This window comes from Acanthaster planci, linkage group LG05 (assembly GCF_054643075.1).
Source record: "Acanthaster planci isolate LZ-2023a linkage group LG05, COTS_SCS, whole genome shotgun sequence".
Taxonomy (NCBI): domain Eukaryota; kingdom Metazoa; phylum Echinodermata; class Asteroidea; order Valvatida; family Acanthasteridae; genus Acanthaster; species Acanthaster planci.
In genome coordinates this window covers 3029009-3048239 of record NC_141781.1, presented here as the reverse complement: position 1 = coordinate 3048239, position 19231 = coordinate 3029009, and the positions used below count along the sequence as shown (strand labels likewise).

At 42.0% G+C, this 19231-nt stretch overlaps 1 protein-coding gene across 1 annotated transcript; it reads right to left on the bottom strand.

The window, feature by feature from the left end:
- Positions 1-554: 554 nt before the first annotated feature.
- ncbp1 (nuclear cap binding protein subunit 1) lies at positions 555-17793 on the bottom strand. The gene is made up of 20 exons (XM_087137087.1): positions 17640-17793; positions 14981-15075; positions 14479-14579; positions 13922-14006; positions 13407-13634; positions 12949-13022; positions 12415-12484; positions 11765-11980; positions 10883-10980; positions 10196-10370; positions 9824-9951; positions 9535-9609; positions 9300-9409; positions 8459-8587; positions 7714-7813; positions 7226-7319; positions 6065-6280; positions 5299-5430; positions 4386-4499; positions 555-2743 (listed from the first exon to the last, which is right to left on the bottom strand). The coding sequence occupies exons 1-20, from the start codon at positions 17674-17676 to the stop codon at positions 2630-2632; spliced, it is 2391 nt and encodes a 796-aa protein (XP_086993213.1). The 5' UTR covers positions 17677-17793; the 3' UTR covers positions 555-2629.
- Positions 17794-19231: the final 1438 nt, after the last annotated feature.

Genomic DNA, 19231 nt, shown 5'->3' with positions numbered 1-19231 from the left:
ATCCAGACTTCTCAAATTATTTTTTTTTCAGTTTTGAATCCGGAAGGTCAGCGGATCCGAGCACCGACTAAAAAACTCTCGCTTAAATGGGAAGGCAAAGGGATAATGACCTTGAAATGAGTAATAGGGCGAGGAATACCTTTCTAAAAGTGAATTAATAACTGGCCAAAGTCTGCCATTTCGAGTTTATTCTGGGTGGTTTTTTTTTGTTGTTGTTTTTTTGGAGGAATTAAATTGCAAGCATTTCAGAAACGTTTGGTGTTCAGGATAGTTAAAGTTAAGAAAACTTTGGACAGACGTTTTTAGAAGAAATTCTCCAAGACCTGCACATACTGCTCAACATCTTGCACTTACACTAGTACTTACTCCACTTGACAACTTCACCAAGGCACTGGATAAGTCCCTGAGCGTTCGACACAAGTGATCCATATAGTTTTAAGATAGGTCTCAAGCTATTCAAATGAACTGTAATAGAAAAGGTTGCCGCTGTTGAAACTGTTACTTGTGACATCTTGTGACTTGACTTGTCAAAGATCTAGACAAACATCATAATATCTTGTCTTTTGTATGAGAGTTTTTAATTCTGAAAGAGTTTTCCTCCACGTTCCCAAAATTCAAACTGGGCACTATTTACAATCAATCCACAATGTGCACGGTATTATCACTGAAAACAAAACTCACAGCAGTTGACTACATGTAAATAAACCCTTTTTTTTAAGGATTAGACTATAGGCAACTTTGACAACACCCACATGCTCAACTTTTTCGAAAACAAATTCTGACCTGTAATACTTTGTACCTCTGCAGGAAATAAACGTGTGCTGTTTGTGAACATTAGAATCTGAGTATATGCCACCTTGAACACAACATTGCATATTTTAAAACCTGTTTTTGGGTCATATGCTACAAGTCTATCATTGTACCCATGAACAAGGACATGAGAAAAAAAAAGAATTAAACCTCCAAAAGCTGGCTGGGAAATCCACTTCACATACCATTCACAATGCAGAGAATTCTCTTGGTGTACATGGACATGTTGATGTGAATTCCATTGGTTGATACACTTTGATATGTGTTATACACTCAATGTAAAGCTGTGCTCACATAGCTAAAAAAAAATAAAAATAATACTAAAGAATATTAGTCCCAATTGCTGTCAAGTGCATGTACTGAGTTGAGTTTCTCTCATAGGGAACTAAGAGTTTTGTGCACAAAATATTCTTGACTCTCTCCAGCAGGCCCCATTGTTTCATCTGCCGTTCCTGCACCAATGTGGGAGGCAATTGAAGTTTAGCATTCCATGATTTCCCTTTCATCGAGTTCTCAAAAATTTAATTCCATTCGGAATTCCATTTACTGTTAAAAAAAGTGTAAAATGGTGTAAAATTCATAGGACCTTGTAAAATCCAGACAACTTCTAAAGATAATTGTCAAATTCAACCCCTCAAACTGAGTTAACAGGCCTTCTACACACACAGCTTCAACTAAAATCAAAACAGAGGCAGACATACAGTACGGGCGATTCACAATAGTGCCTCTTCAAGAGTTCGCAATGCGTTGACCGACCACAGTGCGCAAAATCTGTTGACCCATGCCACACACGCACCGGGTCAACAGATTTGTAAATCGACCATATTAGCTACATAATTAGTTGCACAAATGAGTGCTAGCAAAGCGGGTTCCCATGGTACAATGGTTTTTGGTAATGATAGACATTAACCACTGCAGTATGCAGGCACCTAAAGGACACCTCAACAAGTGCCGAATACAGACTTTAACTAATTTTTAAATGCTACCAACAAATTCAGCACCACAGTTAGCACACAAGATACTAAATCCCAGTGATGAAGTGACTATTTTGATGGTGATTGAGCCAAAGAAAAATAATTCCACATTCAAAGTCGTACGAAAAGTGGCATCTCTATAAAGAGCGAGCTTTGTGCGCAAGCACGCTGTGACTGATGACAGAGGCAAGGCTGGTACCATGCAACTGCCATTCATGCAAACACACAGGGAACATGTTCATGTATGTTGTTGACCCTGCTAGACACTGTTGCTTTGTAACAAAGTACCCCCTCTGTGATGTACCGTGCAAACAACCCAATCCCATCCTAATGCCCAGTCAAAACGGGACTCTTATCCCTGATGAAGTGCTGTGTTGGGCGATGCGGAATCAACCGGTCAGCACTACTGGGACTCGACCCCAAAAGACAGCAACTAAAAACTGTAGGGGCCAAGTGCAACCACCATAACTCTAGACAGCCTGTCAACCTCTATGAGAACAGCCGCGACTCAACTAAAAAGAGCAGACCCTAAACTGAGGGTAAACTGTATAAGATGAGGTCACTTTATAGGAACTGTGCACAAGCTAATGAGGGTGAAATGTTGAGAGTGAAGATAAAGTGGTTCCCAGTCCTTCGTTATATTTTACACAAAACAGTTGGTAAGGCCTACCTTGAAGTGAGATAATATGTCCATAAGCAAGACAATTTACTCGAGCCTTTTGGTTCTGTTGTCTCCAATGTACATTCAGAAATTCTTACGAGGGCCTTACTCTAACAATGATTTTGGGGGGCTACAATTTTTTTTAAACGAGGGGTTTCCCATTCTCACGGGTGCGGGGCATCCATCACGAGCTGAGGGAACGGAACTGCTGAAAAACTCGCAGGATGTTGGGGTCGGTGTCTCCGCTAAACACCAAATTCTCAAGGGTGTTTGTGTAGCTTAGGACCTGGCTGTAATGCTGTGGGGAAAAATAACAGAAAGAAAACAAACCTCAAGTGGAATCTGGCGTTCCTTAACCCGCTGCGGACAGCATTGTTTTACGAGTGACCACTGGACGGCAGTATGCCCAATGTGTAGAGTCTGACCAGTGTACACACATGCACAGTAACCGCAGGTGCATGATGAATGGACTGAGTTTGTGTGGTATGCGGCTATAGCCGTTCCCTGGCACTAATCCTCCTATTCAGCCGCGTCAATGAACATCTGCGTCTTCAAAGGGTTAAAAGTGACCATATTTTCCGATCTCAAGGAAAAAAGAATGTGGATCTGCCTAACAACTGCATTACAAGTTGACAAAGATAGTTTGTTACAGGTCAACAAATAAATCTGGCACGACGGAAATCAACTGGAACTCTCAAAGTTTTGGTCAAAATTCAATTCAAGACTATCGGGAATCTGCACTTGGGTAATATACCACAATCAACAGCTCAATATAATCTATTAGCAAACAAACTATATGCAAGTTAAAACAGTTTGCCACCCCCCCCCATTCCCCGTGATTTGCTTTCAGTGAATTGATCACCAAGCAAAGGTATCCAAGTCAGTGGATCAGTGTTGCTGAAATCTAGGCCTTATTGGAAGCACGCTTCCTGTTGAAATTTTTGCATGAGGCAAGTGATCCAGACAAGTCAGCAGCTAGAAAGAAGCTTACAGTTAGCATTCAAGTAGTATTGGATTTACTCACTTGATCAAATGATCAAATTTTTGTTACGCTTTTGTATTTGATGAATCAACAAGATAATTTGTGAAAATACAGACTTCCTTTCAAAGGGCCTCGGAATTCCAAAATTGGCCCAAATTTCTAAAACCCAAAATTTCAAACATTCTTAACCACTCCCTGCCAGGTGCTTTTAAAACTGTAGTGCCTACATATGGGTGATTTTCAAGATTTTCCATTTTCAAAATTCTTCAAAAATTCCTGATTTCATTTAATGGACGTTTACACCCACAGGAATGACTGTCTGGTGGCTACTCTAATCTGACAGGCAACTTCCATTGACGCCAGAGTATTTCAGCCAGGCCTGCCGCCCAGTAAAGAGAGCCCAGAATTGTGAGGTGTTGCGTAATTTCCTTTGTTCTCAGTGAATGCCAGTGGCATCTTTGCAAATGCGGCTGGATGAGTGTGCAGCGGCACTGTATCACTCATCGATGGTGAGCTGGAGCACTTTTGTCCGCGGTGCTAATCCACGGGTGCGCTATACCAAAAACAGTGGTATACTGTTTCAAAACGGTGACGGATTACCTCCGATAAATGCAAGCTGCAAAATGACGGTAATTCCCAGCAGCGGGTCTTTTGTTCCGAGTACAGTATTTTGTTACAGGGCCCAGCTCTTTTGTCCGATTTTGGGTACCCCAGCTATGCGTGCAAACCCAAGGTACCCGAAACTGGGTTCCCCGGCAGCATATGGTTAAGCAAACACAAAAAAAAACCAAAAAATTATTCAAGAGAGACCGTCTGCCACTTGCTTCTGGATTTAACCTCGTGAAAAACGAATCAGCGGACAAGAAAAGTGGTTGTCAAAAGAAATGATTCATCATTCAAAAGCATAATCAATATTTGCTGGCCTGGCTGATAGCTAAGGTTTCCAGCCTCTACCCACCATGAGGAATATCTGCTGCAGTCTCTGGATACAGTAGTTGTACCATGGCGTGTGGAAGGTCACTCCTCGGTTCTCACAGTTCACGATGTGCTCGGTGAGGATGATGATGAATCGCTGCAGTGGGCGAGAGGAGACAAACGTGGTGGCTACGACCCATGCTCATTGCTCAATTACGGGCTACAATGTACTCAGAAAGTTTGACTCAAAACTTCTTAATTAAAGGTCCTGAAGACGATGGGTATGGTGATTGTTTGGTGCAACGCTTTAAATAGCGCCTAAATCAGTCGCAAATGCAACCCAAATTTGGCTAATGCCATCATATTTTCACCATCTAGTCGCCATTTGCTACTTAAGATAGCTTAAAAAATACATACAAATATATTTGAACGATTTTGAGTATGCTTAAAAAAAGCAATGATTATGTACTCAAAGTTCGTTCTGGAAAAATAGAAATGGCTGCGCAAGTCTCGTCGAATCGCACCGAGTGTGCTGTACATGTAATTATACCATACTTTACATGTACGTGTCGCGATAACGCGCACGGTTTGGTTGGTTCCCGATCTAAATATACGCTATTGATGCACTGTATACGGAAACCAGGGCCATTTTGCAAACCACGGCATTGCATGGGTTCCATTTTTTGCTGCTTTTTTGCTGCAACCTAAATGAAACCTGAAACGGAGCTCATGCCGGAATTAAAGGGTGTCGCTGTGATTTAGAGTGTCAGAAATAGCGTGTAAGCACATTCATGAATATTCAGCACAAGTGATTACTAAATTTACATAAAATTGCTGGTGCCTAGATTTTTCTCCATTAGGAGCCAATGGCTACCAAATACTGTTTTTCTGTGTAAAGGGTTGGTTTGGTGACACAAAGCAGTGCGAATGCGAGGTTCTTGTTTTTCTTAAGTTACCTGAAAGATGATGAGAAACAAGTTCTTTTGTTCGCTCTGGGCTGCTTCCAATGATTCCTGTAACCTCTCCATCTGTGACTCGGTGTCATCCGAGTCTGAGTCACTCTCAGAGTCATCATCACTCTCCATACTCTAGAAAAACAGCCCCCCCCCAAAAAAAAAAAATCAACAAAAGTGATTCACAACAAGGAACAACCCCAACGCTTATTCCCATCCAGTCCATTTCAACCTTTGCGGTCCACATTGGTGAGTACATCATGCTTCAGCGGCTCTATGCTTTGAAGTTGGTGGATATTAAGTTACAGAGATGGATCTGAGACTAGTTGACAAGAAGGGGCACTGCCATATTTGGTCATGAAAGCATGGATGAGGTGTCTGAGCGGGAACACGGGAGGGCGTGTCTACACAGTGACGATGGTCCTTTGGTGGGAACTCACTCCGTGCACGTACGGATTCAAGATTGGTTTTCACGGGACCTGAAACGTGTGGCAAATTCTCTTTGAATGTTTGGTCTCTGCATGTGTGCAAGGCATGTGCATGAGCGCCGCTGAGTCCACACCAAACTGTTGACAGGTAATGGGATTATGCAATGACGGCCTTTACCCACAATGCAGTATGTACCTCTGTTGATTAATGCAATTATTATGTAACACTCTCTGATAACCCAAGCTTTGCACATTCCCCAAAAAGCAGTGTTTCCAACGGGGAAAGTCTACAGGCCTACTATCAGGACTGACCCAGCGTGTCTTCCCCACGGCGTACCAACCTTTTTCGTCTTGAGTGCCCTCTCTCGCGTCTCCTGCAGCTCATGCTGGATCTTAGCCACGTGCTTGCTCATCTTGCGCAGGGTGGAGTGGATAATCTCCCACACGTAGTACTTGGTGAACTCCTCTCTCATGGAGCCGGAGAACAGCCAGTTGATGACAGCTGGGCAGGTCACGATCTGGGTCCGCAGCATCTTGTCGATTAAGACACAGATCATCTGCGATCAAGAGGTAAATCCGCAGAGACAAAAAAATTTAAAACCTGATATTGCACAAAAAATGTTTCACCGCAAAATATTTCAACTTTGAATGGAAAAATTTTACTACCAGTTCTGTGGATTGGTCAAAATTCAAACAATCCATGCAGTGGACCATGTGCACATTCTTTTAACAGAAGACTGGCATAGCATGCCAATATTCATGTACCGATAGCTGGGTGGTATGTCTTTACAGCCAAGATGATCATTTGGAACCAAGAGTCGGATTTGGAAAGACTTGGGATAGTCGTACTTCTTAACCACTTCGTGCCGGGGCATTTTTCAACGTTGAGGATGCTGGGCCGGCATGACTATCATTTTTTCCGTTTTCAAAATCCTTCAACAATTCATCATTCCATTTAACAGTCGTTTATAGGCACACGGAGTAATCTTCAGGCACTACTCTAAGTTGACAGGTGACCTTCATTGACGCCCGAATATTTCAGCCAGGCCTGCAGCCTTGTAAACAGAGCCCAGATTGTGCGGTGTTATACAACTGTCTTTTGTTCACGAACCTGGCTCAGTGCACTGCTGACCTCTTTTCAATAGGGGCCAGATTAGCATGCAGCGGTGCTGTGTGGCTCATCGCTGCGGTGGTGGAGAGCTTTTGTCCCAGGTGGTAATCCGCTTGCTCTAAATACCCCAAACCCTGGTATACGGTTTCAAAATAACGCTGGATTATCACCACTTTTGAGAGTGAAAAATGCCGGTAATGCCCAGCAGCCTGGTCTTTTGTTCGGAGTATGGTCTTTTGTTACAGGGCCCTGTTTCCTTTGTCCGAGTTCGGAGACCCCGGCCACACATATAAACCATACGGCTCCGATTTGGGAGTCCCCGGCTGGTAGTGGTTAAATGCTAATGAATCTGTACACAATGCCTAACAAAAAAAAAACAAAAGGAACAGACCTGTTGGTGGTTGCACCAGAGCTCGCGAACCATCTTCAGGATATGAATCTGACTCTCCTCAGAGTCGGCAAGGTTTTTGAACACTTCATGAAACCTGCAGCCACGGAGGATCGACAAAAAGTCAGGGACTCAATCAAATTGGCAACTGTAAAAATATCTTTCACAAGTTAGGTTCTGGGTTCCACGGGATTCTATTTTACACCCCCTCAAAACTAACTAATCCCTACCCCTCCACGCTGACTCAACCTTAAACCTACAAGGAACTGGAGGTGTGTACAGGACGGCAGATACCACAGCATTGAAAAATGTAGAGCCAAGCTACCATAATTTCACATGGGTCTTGAAGCGTGTTGAAGAACATGCCATTACTTTCCTATACAGAGGCGGGTTCTGGAAGATTCACAAACGTTCTTTAGACCAGTGCCTGGGAAGTAAGTGGTCACATGTAATGTTTGCTGACCAAGTAATGTTTCCTCATCTTGACTTACTTTGCCAGCGCACTGAAGGAATGACTGAACGACTTTTGACCCAGGAACAGCAGCGTCTGCACAAAGATGTCGATCTTCAGAGGGTTGAATGTAGACTCGTCTGGAACAAAGTCAATCAAACATATTCATGAATTCAATCTTAATGGGGAGGAGCTAGACAGTCTTATAAGCAAAGAAATGGATACTGACACAAGCAGGCTCACTTCAATAGACTGACTGAAATAATTCATTAATAAAAACAAAAGGACATTTGTGGTACCATAAATAAAATATACAAAACCAACAATTTGCAATTGAAAGTGAGATTGAGTTTTTATTGTGGTACCTAATGATAAACATAAAAGTACTGAAAGAAAACTTCAGTAGAAAGTAACGTCATTAATGCTGACAAAGATTTTCAACTTTGTGATAAATTATATCTAAATGTTTCAAGCCACATTTAAAAATATGAAAGCGAGGCATGGAACCCAAAATAGTCTGGCACCAATTCAATTAACAGAGTACACTGACTTTGATTCTGGGGACACAATAAAAAATGGCTTCCCCATGGATAGGGTCCACTAACAAGTCTCCAGCGTTTTGCTGAATTGATTACACATGGCAGATAACTCGATTGTAGTAAACATGGAGGACAAGTCTTGGAATGGAGACTATCTACAAACTTTGGCTGTAATCATAAGCAACTGGCAAGAAAACAGGTGTGTCTGAAAGGCCCATTTGTATGAGTTGTGCTCGTCCAGCCTACCTTCTATGCTATCTGAGTCCTGGGTTGGGTTGGGCACGTCATCCAGTACACCCATGACCTCAGAGCAGGTTGCTCTAGCTTTGATGGTCTCCATCAGTTTGTGAGCAATCATGGTGCCAGGCAAGGAACCTGAAAATAAAAACAAGAGTGGCACATTGGATCAGTGCATGATCAGCAGAGGGCACCATACAGCCTACTATTGGAAGCCAAGCAAATGCATTCCGAGGATGCATGGACTGCATTGAAGGGAGAGAAATGGGAATTATGGAGATGACCCTCACAAGATAGGAGAATTCAGTTCACTGCCAGAGGAGGGCACCTGTGTTTAAAGAGAAGATACTAAAATGTAAAATTAAGACTGTGGTCAAAATGGGTGGTGTCCAGGAGGTCATGGTCATGGCTTTTCATAATGGTGTACAGTTGGCAATGATGCAAATGGAAACTATAATTAAAAAGACATGATTTGGATGTCGCCTGAGTAAGAGCTGCTTAAGCACAAAATTTGCTTAAGTGCGAAAAAACTTGCTCAAACTCTACGTAATTGTCATGCTAACCAAAAGACAGCTACATGCCATTAGAAAACAACATACATCACAAGTTTGGGCTGGTAACCTGATTTATCAAGCAAAGTTTTTTCAAGCTTAAAGAAAGCAGCTCTATGAAATTGGCCAAAATCTGACATCAACTCATAAAGATCTTAATGACAGGAGCATACCTTGTGCGGACACACATGTACATGATTACCTAGATTGATTACCATTTATTGTTGCTAAGCAATAGTTCTTTTTTATCTGTGAGGTATGAGTGTGCAGAGGTCTTGGTGCAACGATCTGTGACCTACCAGCTCCTTCCTCGTTGTACTTGTAGACTGGCACAGGCTTTGGAGGGAGGAGTGGGGTGAACGGCTCGGGGTTGGTGAGACTCTCAATGATGCGCTGGTGGTAGGAAAGCCTACGGACGGAAAAGGTCCCAAAAACCACTTCCTTGAATTGAACTGGTTTATTTTTGTACGCGGAATGAGTCTGCTATGATTGAAAGACAGATGCCAAGACCTTCCAGTCGGTATTCTTACATACCTCATGCTTTTCACCAAGACTTCCTGGACAAACTTTGGCTTGGGCATTTCAAGATCCATACTAACACAGTCAGCCCTATACAGGAATGAAAAAAAAATCAATTATTATTTTCAAAATACCAATGATACTTGTTAAGCTTCTATTTTGTCCAGAACAGCTGCTTGTCAACCTTAGCAACAAGAAATCAGACAATAAGGATTAGAGAACTAATCAGCAGGTTGGCCAGTCACAGGCAACCAGGTGTGTTTCCTACCTGCAGATTTTTTTGCGGGGAGGGGAAAGAACTCACCAATCGTCCCAGCTCCAACGGAACTGGAAGTTGCTGAGATGGTGAGAGAACCAGTTGACAAAGCGATCGATGCAGTTGAGGTTCATGCTGTCCAGTCTCTCGTACAGCAACTCTGAGGCTTGGGCAAGCTAATGTTTGACAAAGTTAAGGTTCCTTGAGACTTCCTCCTTCAATCCTGACGGTGACAGGGTGTGACAGTCTCAGAAATGTCAGTCCTATAGCCTGTATCTCTCTCTCTGAGAGACGGACACAATTTACGAAGGCAACATCAAAACAGCCTTCAAGAAATTCTCCACCTTATAAGCTTGCAAGAAGCTACAAGATCTAGTGAAGCTTTAAAAACCTGACAATTCTCAGCTGGTCAAAGGATACGACTTGAGGCAAAGAACTCGGCTGGAGTTTACAGAGCTCGAGCAACAGAGCGGTGTAGGTCACCTCAAGATTAGTGGGCTGGGGCAAGTTGAAGAGCTGACCAAAGACCACCTCCACGATCATGTAGTTCAGCGGCACTTTGGTCTTCCCATGGTAACTTACCAACTGGGCAGCACTACAGAAAAATATGTTTCAAGAAAACACCAACAATGGTTTATTATGCAGTCTATGCATGACTGGCTGTGGAAGTACAGTGAAATTAAAAATTTCAAAGGGCTCATGGAATAGCTGAAAGGCAGCAGTAAATTGACATAACACGAGGGAGGGATAAACTAGAGAAAATATGGCAATGGTTTATGGCAGTACTGGCTTGAAGTAATTCAGGAAGTTTTGTAATGCAAGGGGAGTTAAACTGACAGCTAATGGGATCTATATTTAATTTGGTAAGTGTATATAATAAACCCTTCACAATTTGTTAAAACATTCCGCCAGCACTGAACTAACATATAGCAGGTGTAGTGAGCAAACATCTTGGCCAAGGCAGAGTATTGAAATCAAACAAAATGCACCAGGAAAAGTAACAAACTTTCTGAGTATTGTACACAGTTGACAACACTGGAATAGTGCTTCAACTACCACGACCTTGAGTCTCTCAAAATGAGACAGGGACGTCCAGGCTTAACTTACCATTCTTTGCGGTCCTTGATGTAGGCGTTAATGATAAAATTCAGCTGCTCCTCGACCAAGTAGCGCTCGATGGAGTGGTGCCCCGGCATGGTCGGACCCTGCGAGAGGTACGACCAAAACAATGAGAGGTGATTGGACTCAAAATAATACTCGTCTGTGACTCATTTGAAGTTTTTGAAACTGAGATTTGAGTCATTGAGTCTCAGTGTATCAAACTTCAGAGGGAATTTTTGCTCACTTATGCCACACATCATTTTCAACCATATTACAACCAAAATGTGGATCCAAATACTACATCATTCACACTTTGGAATTTCAAGGGGTGCATAGTGCTTACTTTGTGAGTTTTTAAGCCAGATTGAGATTTTTCACTCTGACTAACGTCAGTTTTCATCTAAGGGGGAAACCCCTCGACCCCAGTTGACCAGGGCCAACTACAAGTTTATAATGTTCTCTGCTCAAACCTCAAAAACACTTCCAAACCCAATTTTTCGGTAAATTTACAGCACAAACACTTGCCAAGCGGTTGCAAGTTTGCATTCCTGCCAAACGTTAGCCAACCTTACACCAGTCAAAGAAATATCCTCTTGGATAAAACTCCATGGATTCAATAAAGCAACAGCCATAAAATTATTCCAAATGAAATCCTCTAATATGAGGCCCAAGAGACACTTGGTGGCAGCAAACATGACAGTCCTTTTCCATTGTTTACATAATTTCAAACAAGCACATATTACCTAAAATGTGCCAAAACAAAAAACAAGACAGGACTGTGGCCTTTTCTGCTACCAAGTTTCTCGAGTCTCGCCCTGCCACAGATCTACAGAGATAAGCCAATTCATTCAACAGGACACGGTGAGCAGTGAGCAAACACCAACCAACCTCTGGGGCGTCGGTGTAGTCAAACATCCTGAAGACCACCTTGGGGAGCGGGTAGATGTTGTTGGGGCTGTGAGGAGGGACTGTGAAAGGGGGAAGGGTGTGCTGGAGGGCCTCGCACAGCACGCTGTCGAAGGCCAGGTAGGGTCGCAGGAGGCTCTTGTGGGTCCAGTCGTCGTGGCGAAGCTTCACCGTCTGGGCCCACAGGCAGTCCAGGCTCTGAGGGGTTTAAAGCGTGGATGGGAAAAACCGATTGCATTGCAAAAAGAGCTGATTTGGTCTTTGTTCAGTGACTTTTGTACGTAGACATTCACTGGACAGCTAGTCATCGGTTTGGTGCGGTTTCCTTGTCTGGCTTCCTGGGTTCGAATCTCACCCAAAACATCAGGTGGAATGGTTTTTTTTTGGTCCTATCTCATGTCTTGGTTTCCTTCAGGACAGCAACTGTAACTGTAACATTAGTCTAAACAAAGCCTCCGAGTATCTCACTCATGAGTTAGGGCTTGCTCATTGATAGGACTATAATTCACCCCATCACATGGCTTGCCTGCACCAATCAACTGAAGAATTTGACATGCTACCATGAACTGTGTCCCTCAAGAACGAAGCCATTGGGTAACGTTAACCGGTGAATGGTACCACGGTCAACTTACATCTTCCTGTGGGTGGGGGCTGTCACTGTGCCAAACCCTCAGCATAGCAACATGATCCTTTTTTCGCTTCCTAAATATGAGAATAAAAATGAGAAATTTGTGAGTATTTTTAACATTAGAGGTAAGGTTTGTATGGTGAGACTGTAATATCACCCTCTCGTTGTTACACATTACTCCAGTTACCCACTGTGGTCCATGACAGGCATGGCTTCCATCAAGTACTAGGTAAGAAGTATTTAAAACCAGAAAAATCCAGTTAAACACTGCTTGGGAGGTTTTAGTCCACTGTGAATTTTCAAATCTGCAGTATCAGATTTTGAGAATACTAACAAGCAGCCAACGGTGATCACTAAAGATCTTACACCATATCAAACTTTGAAAATCATTACTGAAGTTAAAAATCCTGAATATGTACCAAAGTTGGATAATCGGTGGCAGTTTGCTCAACTGCATCACAATGACTAGTTTTCTAGCGGGACAAAATGAGACTTTGAACGGAACATCTCATGCAAGGATTAAGCTCTGCATACTCACCTGAGGTAACTCTCAATTTTGCTCAAAATTTTCTCCAGTTCCTCGTCTTTTTTCTCTGACACCTCTCCTCCAACCTGGAAGGAAAAAAAATTGAGTAATTCACGTTACTCATTTTCAAGAAGTTGTGAAAAGCTCCCTTTATTGAATCAGCTTCCCAATACCAAACTTACAAGTTCACACATTACAACGCATTGAAAAATTTGACGCTATCAGGTACTGTATGTCCAAACAATGTTTCGTTTTTTTGGTGGTTTCTTTGGGGTTTTAACCAAGACGGCTTTACTGAACTGACCCAAACCAAAAATCCCAAATGCAAAACAGAAACCGACTCCAGGGTGGAAGAATCAACCTGACCAGACCAGAAGTCAGTTTAGGTCAGGTTTCCGGTTGGGTTTTTATGATAGTACTATGAAATGAGCCCTTCAGGTCTCCTGTCTATGGACCTGACTTCTACTCACCCAGGGAAGGCTAGAAAGGATTGCGTGGACAAACCAGTCTGATCGGACCTGAGGGATTCCCTCCTCCAGGGTGACGTCAGCAAACGCTTCATACAGAGCCACAATGGAGGAGACGTCCACCACGTGACAATTGACCAAGTCGGCAATGAATCGGGTCAGGGTGCGGGCCTTGTCCCACTCGTTGGCTTTCATCAAGTCCCTCAGGTGCAGCCACAACTCCTCAACAAACTGACGCGTCACAAACAAAAACGACAAGGAAAGGGCAAACTTTCTTTACGCTGAAGCAAAGACCGATGAAAACAGTTCAGAGCTTTCATTTGTTAATGATGATACCAGGGTTGTGTTTGCCTAAAAAAAAAAAACCTAAATAAATCCATGTTCTACAGCATCTTCGTTCATCAACCTGAAAAGCCTGCTCCTGATAACAAGGCTCCACAAGGTCTACAAAAGTTTGACTGGAGTAACATTGACAAGCTGTGCTGCTACAAAAACAAAGCTCAGAGCAGCAGACTTACGTCTCCTCCGCATTCATAGTTCTTCACGTTGATGAGCCCCACTAGGGTTGTGTAAACGCTCAGCTTCTCTGGCAGTTCAACAGCACTGAAGAAAAGACAGTGTTTCAGGTTAATTAGAAATATAATTATGAAGCAGAAATAGAGGAAAGTTAGACAGAAAGACGTCTAGAGGGACAAAAAGAAAAGGATTTCAGTGGACCTTATTCACGAGTCAGCCATAGTGAATTTGAAAGTGAAGTTAACTCTTTATCTTCAGAACATCAATGGAAGAACAAAATGAAATATCCTTTTGAAATTAGTCCCTGTCTACTCTGATTAACAATTTCATATTTGCGACAAAACATACTTTAGTGTTTCATTTCAGATTTGGAATAAAAAAAGGGAGGCTGGGAACACACATGATTTCTGAAACTGATTCCATGAATAAGATCAAAAATGGCCTCCTCAGGAGCAAAGTCCATTTGTACCTAAGCAGACAGCTCTTCTTAACGCTAGCATCCAAGAGATGAACCACACAGCAGCATACAGCAATTGGCTAATGTGCTTTGGCGGCTTACCATTCACGCAGGATGCTGATGATTTTGGGCTTGTAGTTGGGCAAGTCAGCTTGCAAGACAACCGCCAATCCTTCAAGGTTACTCTCCAAGGATGACGTACTCTGTGAAAGAAAAACAAGAAGGCTTGGCTGTGCCATATTACAGAGCAGAGATTCTTCGAATGAGATTCAAATGCTATGCCATCAATGATTTATTGACAATGAAATGCTTACTTGACTTTTTGAAAGCATGCAATGTCCATCTGTCTCCAAGTTGCTTGGCAATGTGTAATCGGATCACAGAAGTTGTGCATTTAGTAACGAAACATGTTTTTTCTTTTACTGGAAACCAAACATCCAAACATTCTGAGCAATGTTGAAGACAACTTGAGATGACCAAGGTCATGTTTCTGGCTTTCCAAAGAACAGCATTCCCCTCAACGACTTTTCAAGGGTCAGCCTCTCCGTACTGTTGGCAATCAACTTCACGTTTACAATTTAGTAAAAAAAAAATCCATGCGTACCTTTTCTCCTACTCTTGTGATGAGAGATTCTAGTCTTTCTTCAATCTCGTTCTGATCACTTGTTGTCCTTCGTCGTTTCTGACTCCTAGTGTCATCTGCCAACAAACGATGTCAAATTGCATTAACCCTATCCCTCCTCAATCCTCCAAAATCCTTCGGGCAGTTTTGGAGGATTGAGGATGAATGGCAGAAATGTATGGGTGATTGTGCAGAATGCCGTGAATGAAAGTTGTGGGTTGGACCTTGTGTTGTTTCTGCTTAGTCATGCATAAATTTAGCCTGCCATTGCTTAGTGAAATTAACCACACTGCTCAAGAAAGCCATTCACCATGTCTCAACATAATGGCAGGAATTGCCACAGGATTTTGAAGGATTGAGGAGCTGGGTAGGTGCACACTATACATCTCATTTTGAGCATAAGTGCAAAGATTGGTGGATTTCAGACGAATGCAATCTCTAGACTAGGGTCACTGGAGGATTTTGGAGGATTGAGGATTTGCCCAAGCTAAAAGGCCCTAATGGGTAAGGATTAATCTTGTCCAGTGGACAAACACACACAAAAATGTCATATACTGTAATGCTGACAGAGTTGGGACTCTAGAAAATATATTGAAAAAAATCACTTCTTGGTTCCTTAAAAGTAGTTATCCCCTGTTTATGGAACATTATACAAATAATGAATGTTTACAAGTGTAATGGTAATAATTTCATGAGAAGACTTCATGAGAATGATCCAGTAATCTGATGACGAGGATTTATGGAGGTATTATGTCATTTTAAATTACCTAATCTCTGCATAATTTGCATCACCAACAACAGATCACATACATAAGACCTCAGCATAACTCTGTAAATCCACTATGTAACTGGAATAGTGTTCCGTCCATTGAGTTCAATAAACCATCAGCCCATTCAGTTTGCTTCTACTCCATATTTACATATGTGTACAAAGTCATGTGGTCACTTAGCCCAAGTTGGATGTTATTAAATATTTGGCATAACACAAAAACAAACAAAACCAAACGGAAAATGCAATACAGAACAATACATTACACAAGACAAACAATCAATCAATGGCACATGCCAGGAGTTGAACAAGTTTACTTAAAAACTGTGACCTAAGGGCCTCCAACTCCGTTGTCTTCACTTACACTACGACTGACATCCAGGGTACAATGTCCTCCTACCTTTGCAAAAGTTTTTCAACTACTAGTAGTATGTTGTAAAAAAATTCGCTATAGCAGAAGGACTTTAGGCCAAGAGAATGAACATCCCGGATTTCCTTCCGGACAATTTGGAAATCCATGAGGCTTTTTTTCATTATTCATTCTTTGGTGTACATGTACATACCACACATCCATAGCGAGTACATGTCCATGCAAAGGGAACCAACCTTGAAAGTAGACTAGCTTTTAGTCCATCTCTCATCACGCCATTTGTACGCGGGCACACTACGAACTCCCAATTTACTTTGCAGCCATTTTTAACCCTTCCCAACTGGAAAAACAACAATTTTTCTGAAATAATAACTTTTTGGAAAATAATGAAATTATTTGGCAGCTGTTTTAGTGGTAAGCAGGCGGTGGACGGATATCCAGGATATTCATTTTTATGGCCTTATACCCTAGACGTTAGTCACAATGCAACGTGGACTGGGCTAGTGGTCATAGTGGTCGCTCATGGTAAATAGATATGAAGTGGCTATCGTTACGACAGTCGTAACACATTTCTCATTTTCTATCGTTACGGCACTGAACTGCACAAGTGCGATGACATAGGTGATCATCGCAACGGTTAATATATTTTAAAATCACCTGGACTACTGAACGCTTGTGGCCGACAATGTGGAAGGTTTGGAACCACTGGTGTGTGAATCCGCACTTGGACTATTTTTTTTGCCTAAATTTCATGTTTTAAACCATAATTGTTTTTATATTGGTTTTTAATTGTTCCGCCTAAGCAGGAATCTTTTCTTCTTTTCTCATCGGAGGCTTTGGAGGATTTTTTAAGGGGATATAAAGTCCGAAATCTACGCTCAAGTTGGTGCACTTGCTCAGTTGCAGTGCTGTAACGATAGAAATGGGAGATGCGTTACGGCTGCTGAAACAACAGCCACGGCGAAATAGAAAAACACTTCACTTCACATTGTAATTTTTTTTCACTGTCCTTAAAGCAAAGTGTATTGTCCCAAAATATTCCATGTATACAAAACCCCTTAAGACTTGTTCATGTTTGTAACTCTTAATTAACTTAATAATTGTGCACACCTAGAATTAGGCCTATATTTTATAGGGCTCCTTGCTCGGTTTCTTGGTAACAAAAACATGAAGAAGAGACATCTGGACATGAAAGAGGCAGAGTACAACTAAATCACTTGTGCCTGTGGTTGTCTCTTTATGCAAGGGCATCTAACACATCAGCCCAATCTCTATATTTTCGAAAGAAGCATCAGGAAACTGATTTTGTTCCCAAATCGCTCCCCAGCACCAAAATCGTAACACTCAACTTGCCCATCACTGCTACACGTCCCATTTTCTCGAAATAGGTGCAACTAGGCAAACACTAAAGGCCTACCACGATGTAACAAAATAAAAACAAATTTGGGTATTTTAATTAAAACATAACACAAGAAACTCCAATGCATCTATTAAAACATTACCCTCTCCATCATCTTCTAGACGTCTCCTCCTAGACATAGCTTAATCTGGAGAAATAAGCAACACAACTTGTCAAAAAGTCTGTGACTTTGTTGTCTGCTCTCTGCAATGCAACGACGGTCTCGTGTTAATGTTGCGTGCAATAAGTCGCGGAGAAATGACTGGTACCCTGGGAACATACACGTACACAGGTCGGTGTGTAAACCAGCGAGAATAATTCAACTATAGATGGCGCTAGACGAAAGTAGTGACCAAACAGTCTTATCATAATAACCAGGTCTTATAATAATGTACCGCCATTGAAAATTGATGCCACTTGGAAAATAATGTACATGAAAAAAAATTGAAATAAAAATTAAGACGAAAACATCCAATATTGAAATAAAAGAAAAATTACACGTCAGCACAATGGTTTGGCATACCTTTCCCCTTTTTTAGAAGAAGAACCGTTTAATAAATACATGCCTGCAGTCGTATTAAAATACTAGTTTTGGGAGAGGAACTGATGGGCAGCACCGGGACCCCCGCCTGAAAGTTTGTGTTGTCAGTATAATAATGGAGCTATTAAGCGCCCATGGTTTAATTTAAGTTCACAACTGTAAGGTCAGTTGGGAGATCCTTAATACAACTTCAATTCTTCAGGTTTATAACAATGTCAGTGATTGTTGGCACAGTACCCTGGTAACTGATATTTTTACATTCTTATTTCAGCTGAGGTATAATACCCCTAAACGGTGTTGAAACTTTCACAATGCACCATGCAGTCAACAAAAATGGAGCTATGGGTAGGTGGATTGGAGATTCTGGAACAGTTCCTGTACGGCTATTTGAGATCAATGTACATGTATATATATGAGAGGGTACATTTCGGCGGGAAACAATACTGAAAGAACAGAGTGAAACGTACGTGTAGTAGGCCAATGTTTTTTTCTCACAAAATACCTTTTCCAACATTGTAAATAAGCTGAATCCATTAAAAGAATTTGTCCAGCGGGCCCTACAACATAATAATTCCAGCTGATCACCGGAAAGCTTATTCCATTCTCCCTTCAGTTCTATTTTTTTCCAGTTCAGAACGACTTGTGTAGTCATGATGGTGGCATGTTTGGGATATTTCGTGTCAGTCGGCACCGTAGGCCTAAATGCTGGGAATTAGTGAAAATGATGCAGGAGCAAAGAGCAAAAAACTCCGCAATTAACCTCATAGCAATATTCAGTGCTAGAATAATCTTGGAGCCTTCAATTTGCCCCTGGAAAACTGGTGATATTCTTCGCACAGGGAATCGACTCTTTCAGTATTCAATCTTGTCTTCTTCATTTGCGGCCTGGCCTGCTACCCGCCGAGTAAAATTTCGCTCGCTAAGTTTAATTCCACGAAAAATATTGAAGCACTACTTTCGTGGATATAGGGACCGGGGGAAAGTTTCCCACGTGTCAATAAGAGCATCGTGCGTCATTATTTTGTTAACGTAGGCCGTCTAAGCTAGACCACGAGCCCGTAGGGTAACTTCCGGCAGTCAACACTTGTTGCCCGTGGGCGTGGCAGTGACCCGCGTCAATGAGGGGAACTACTGCATCTCCAAGCAACTATAAT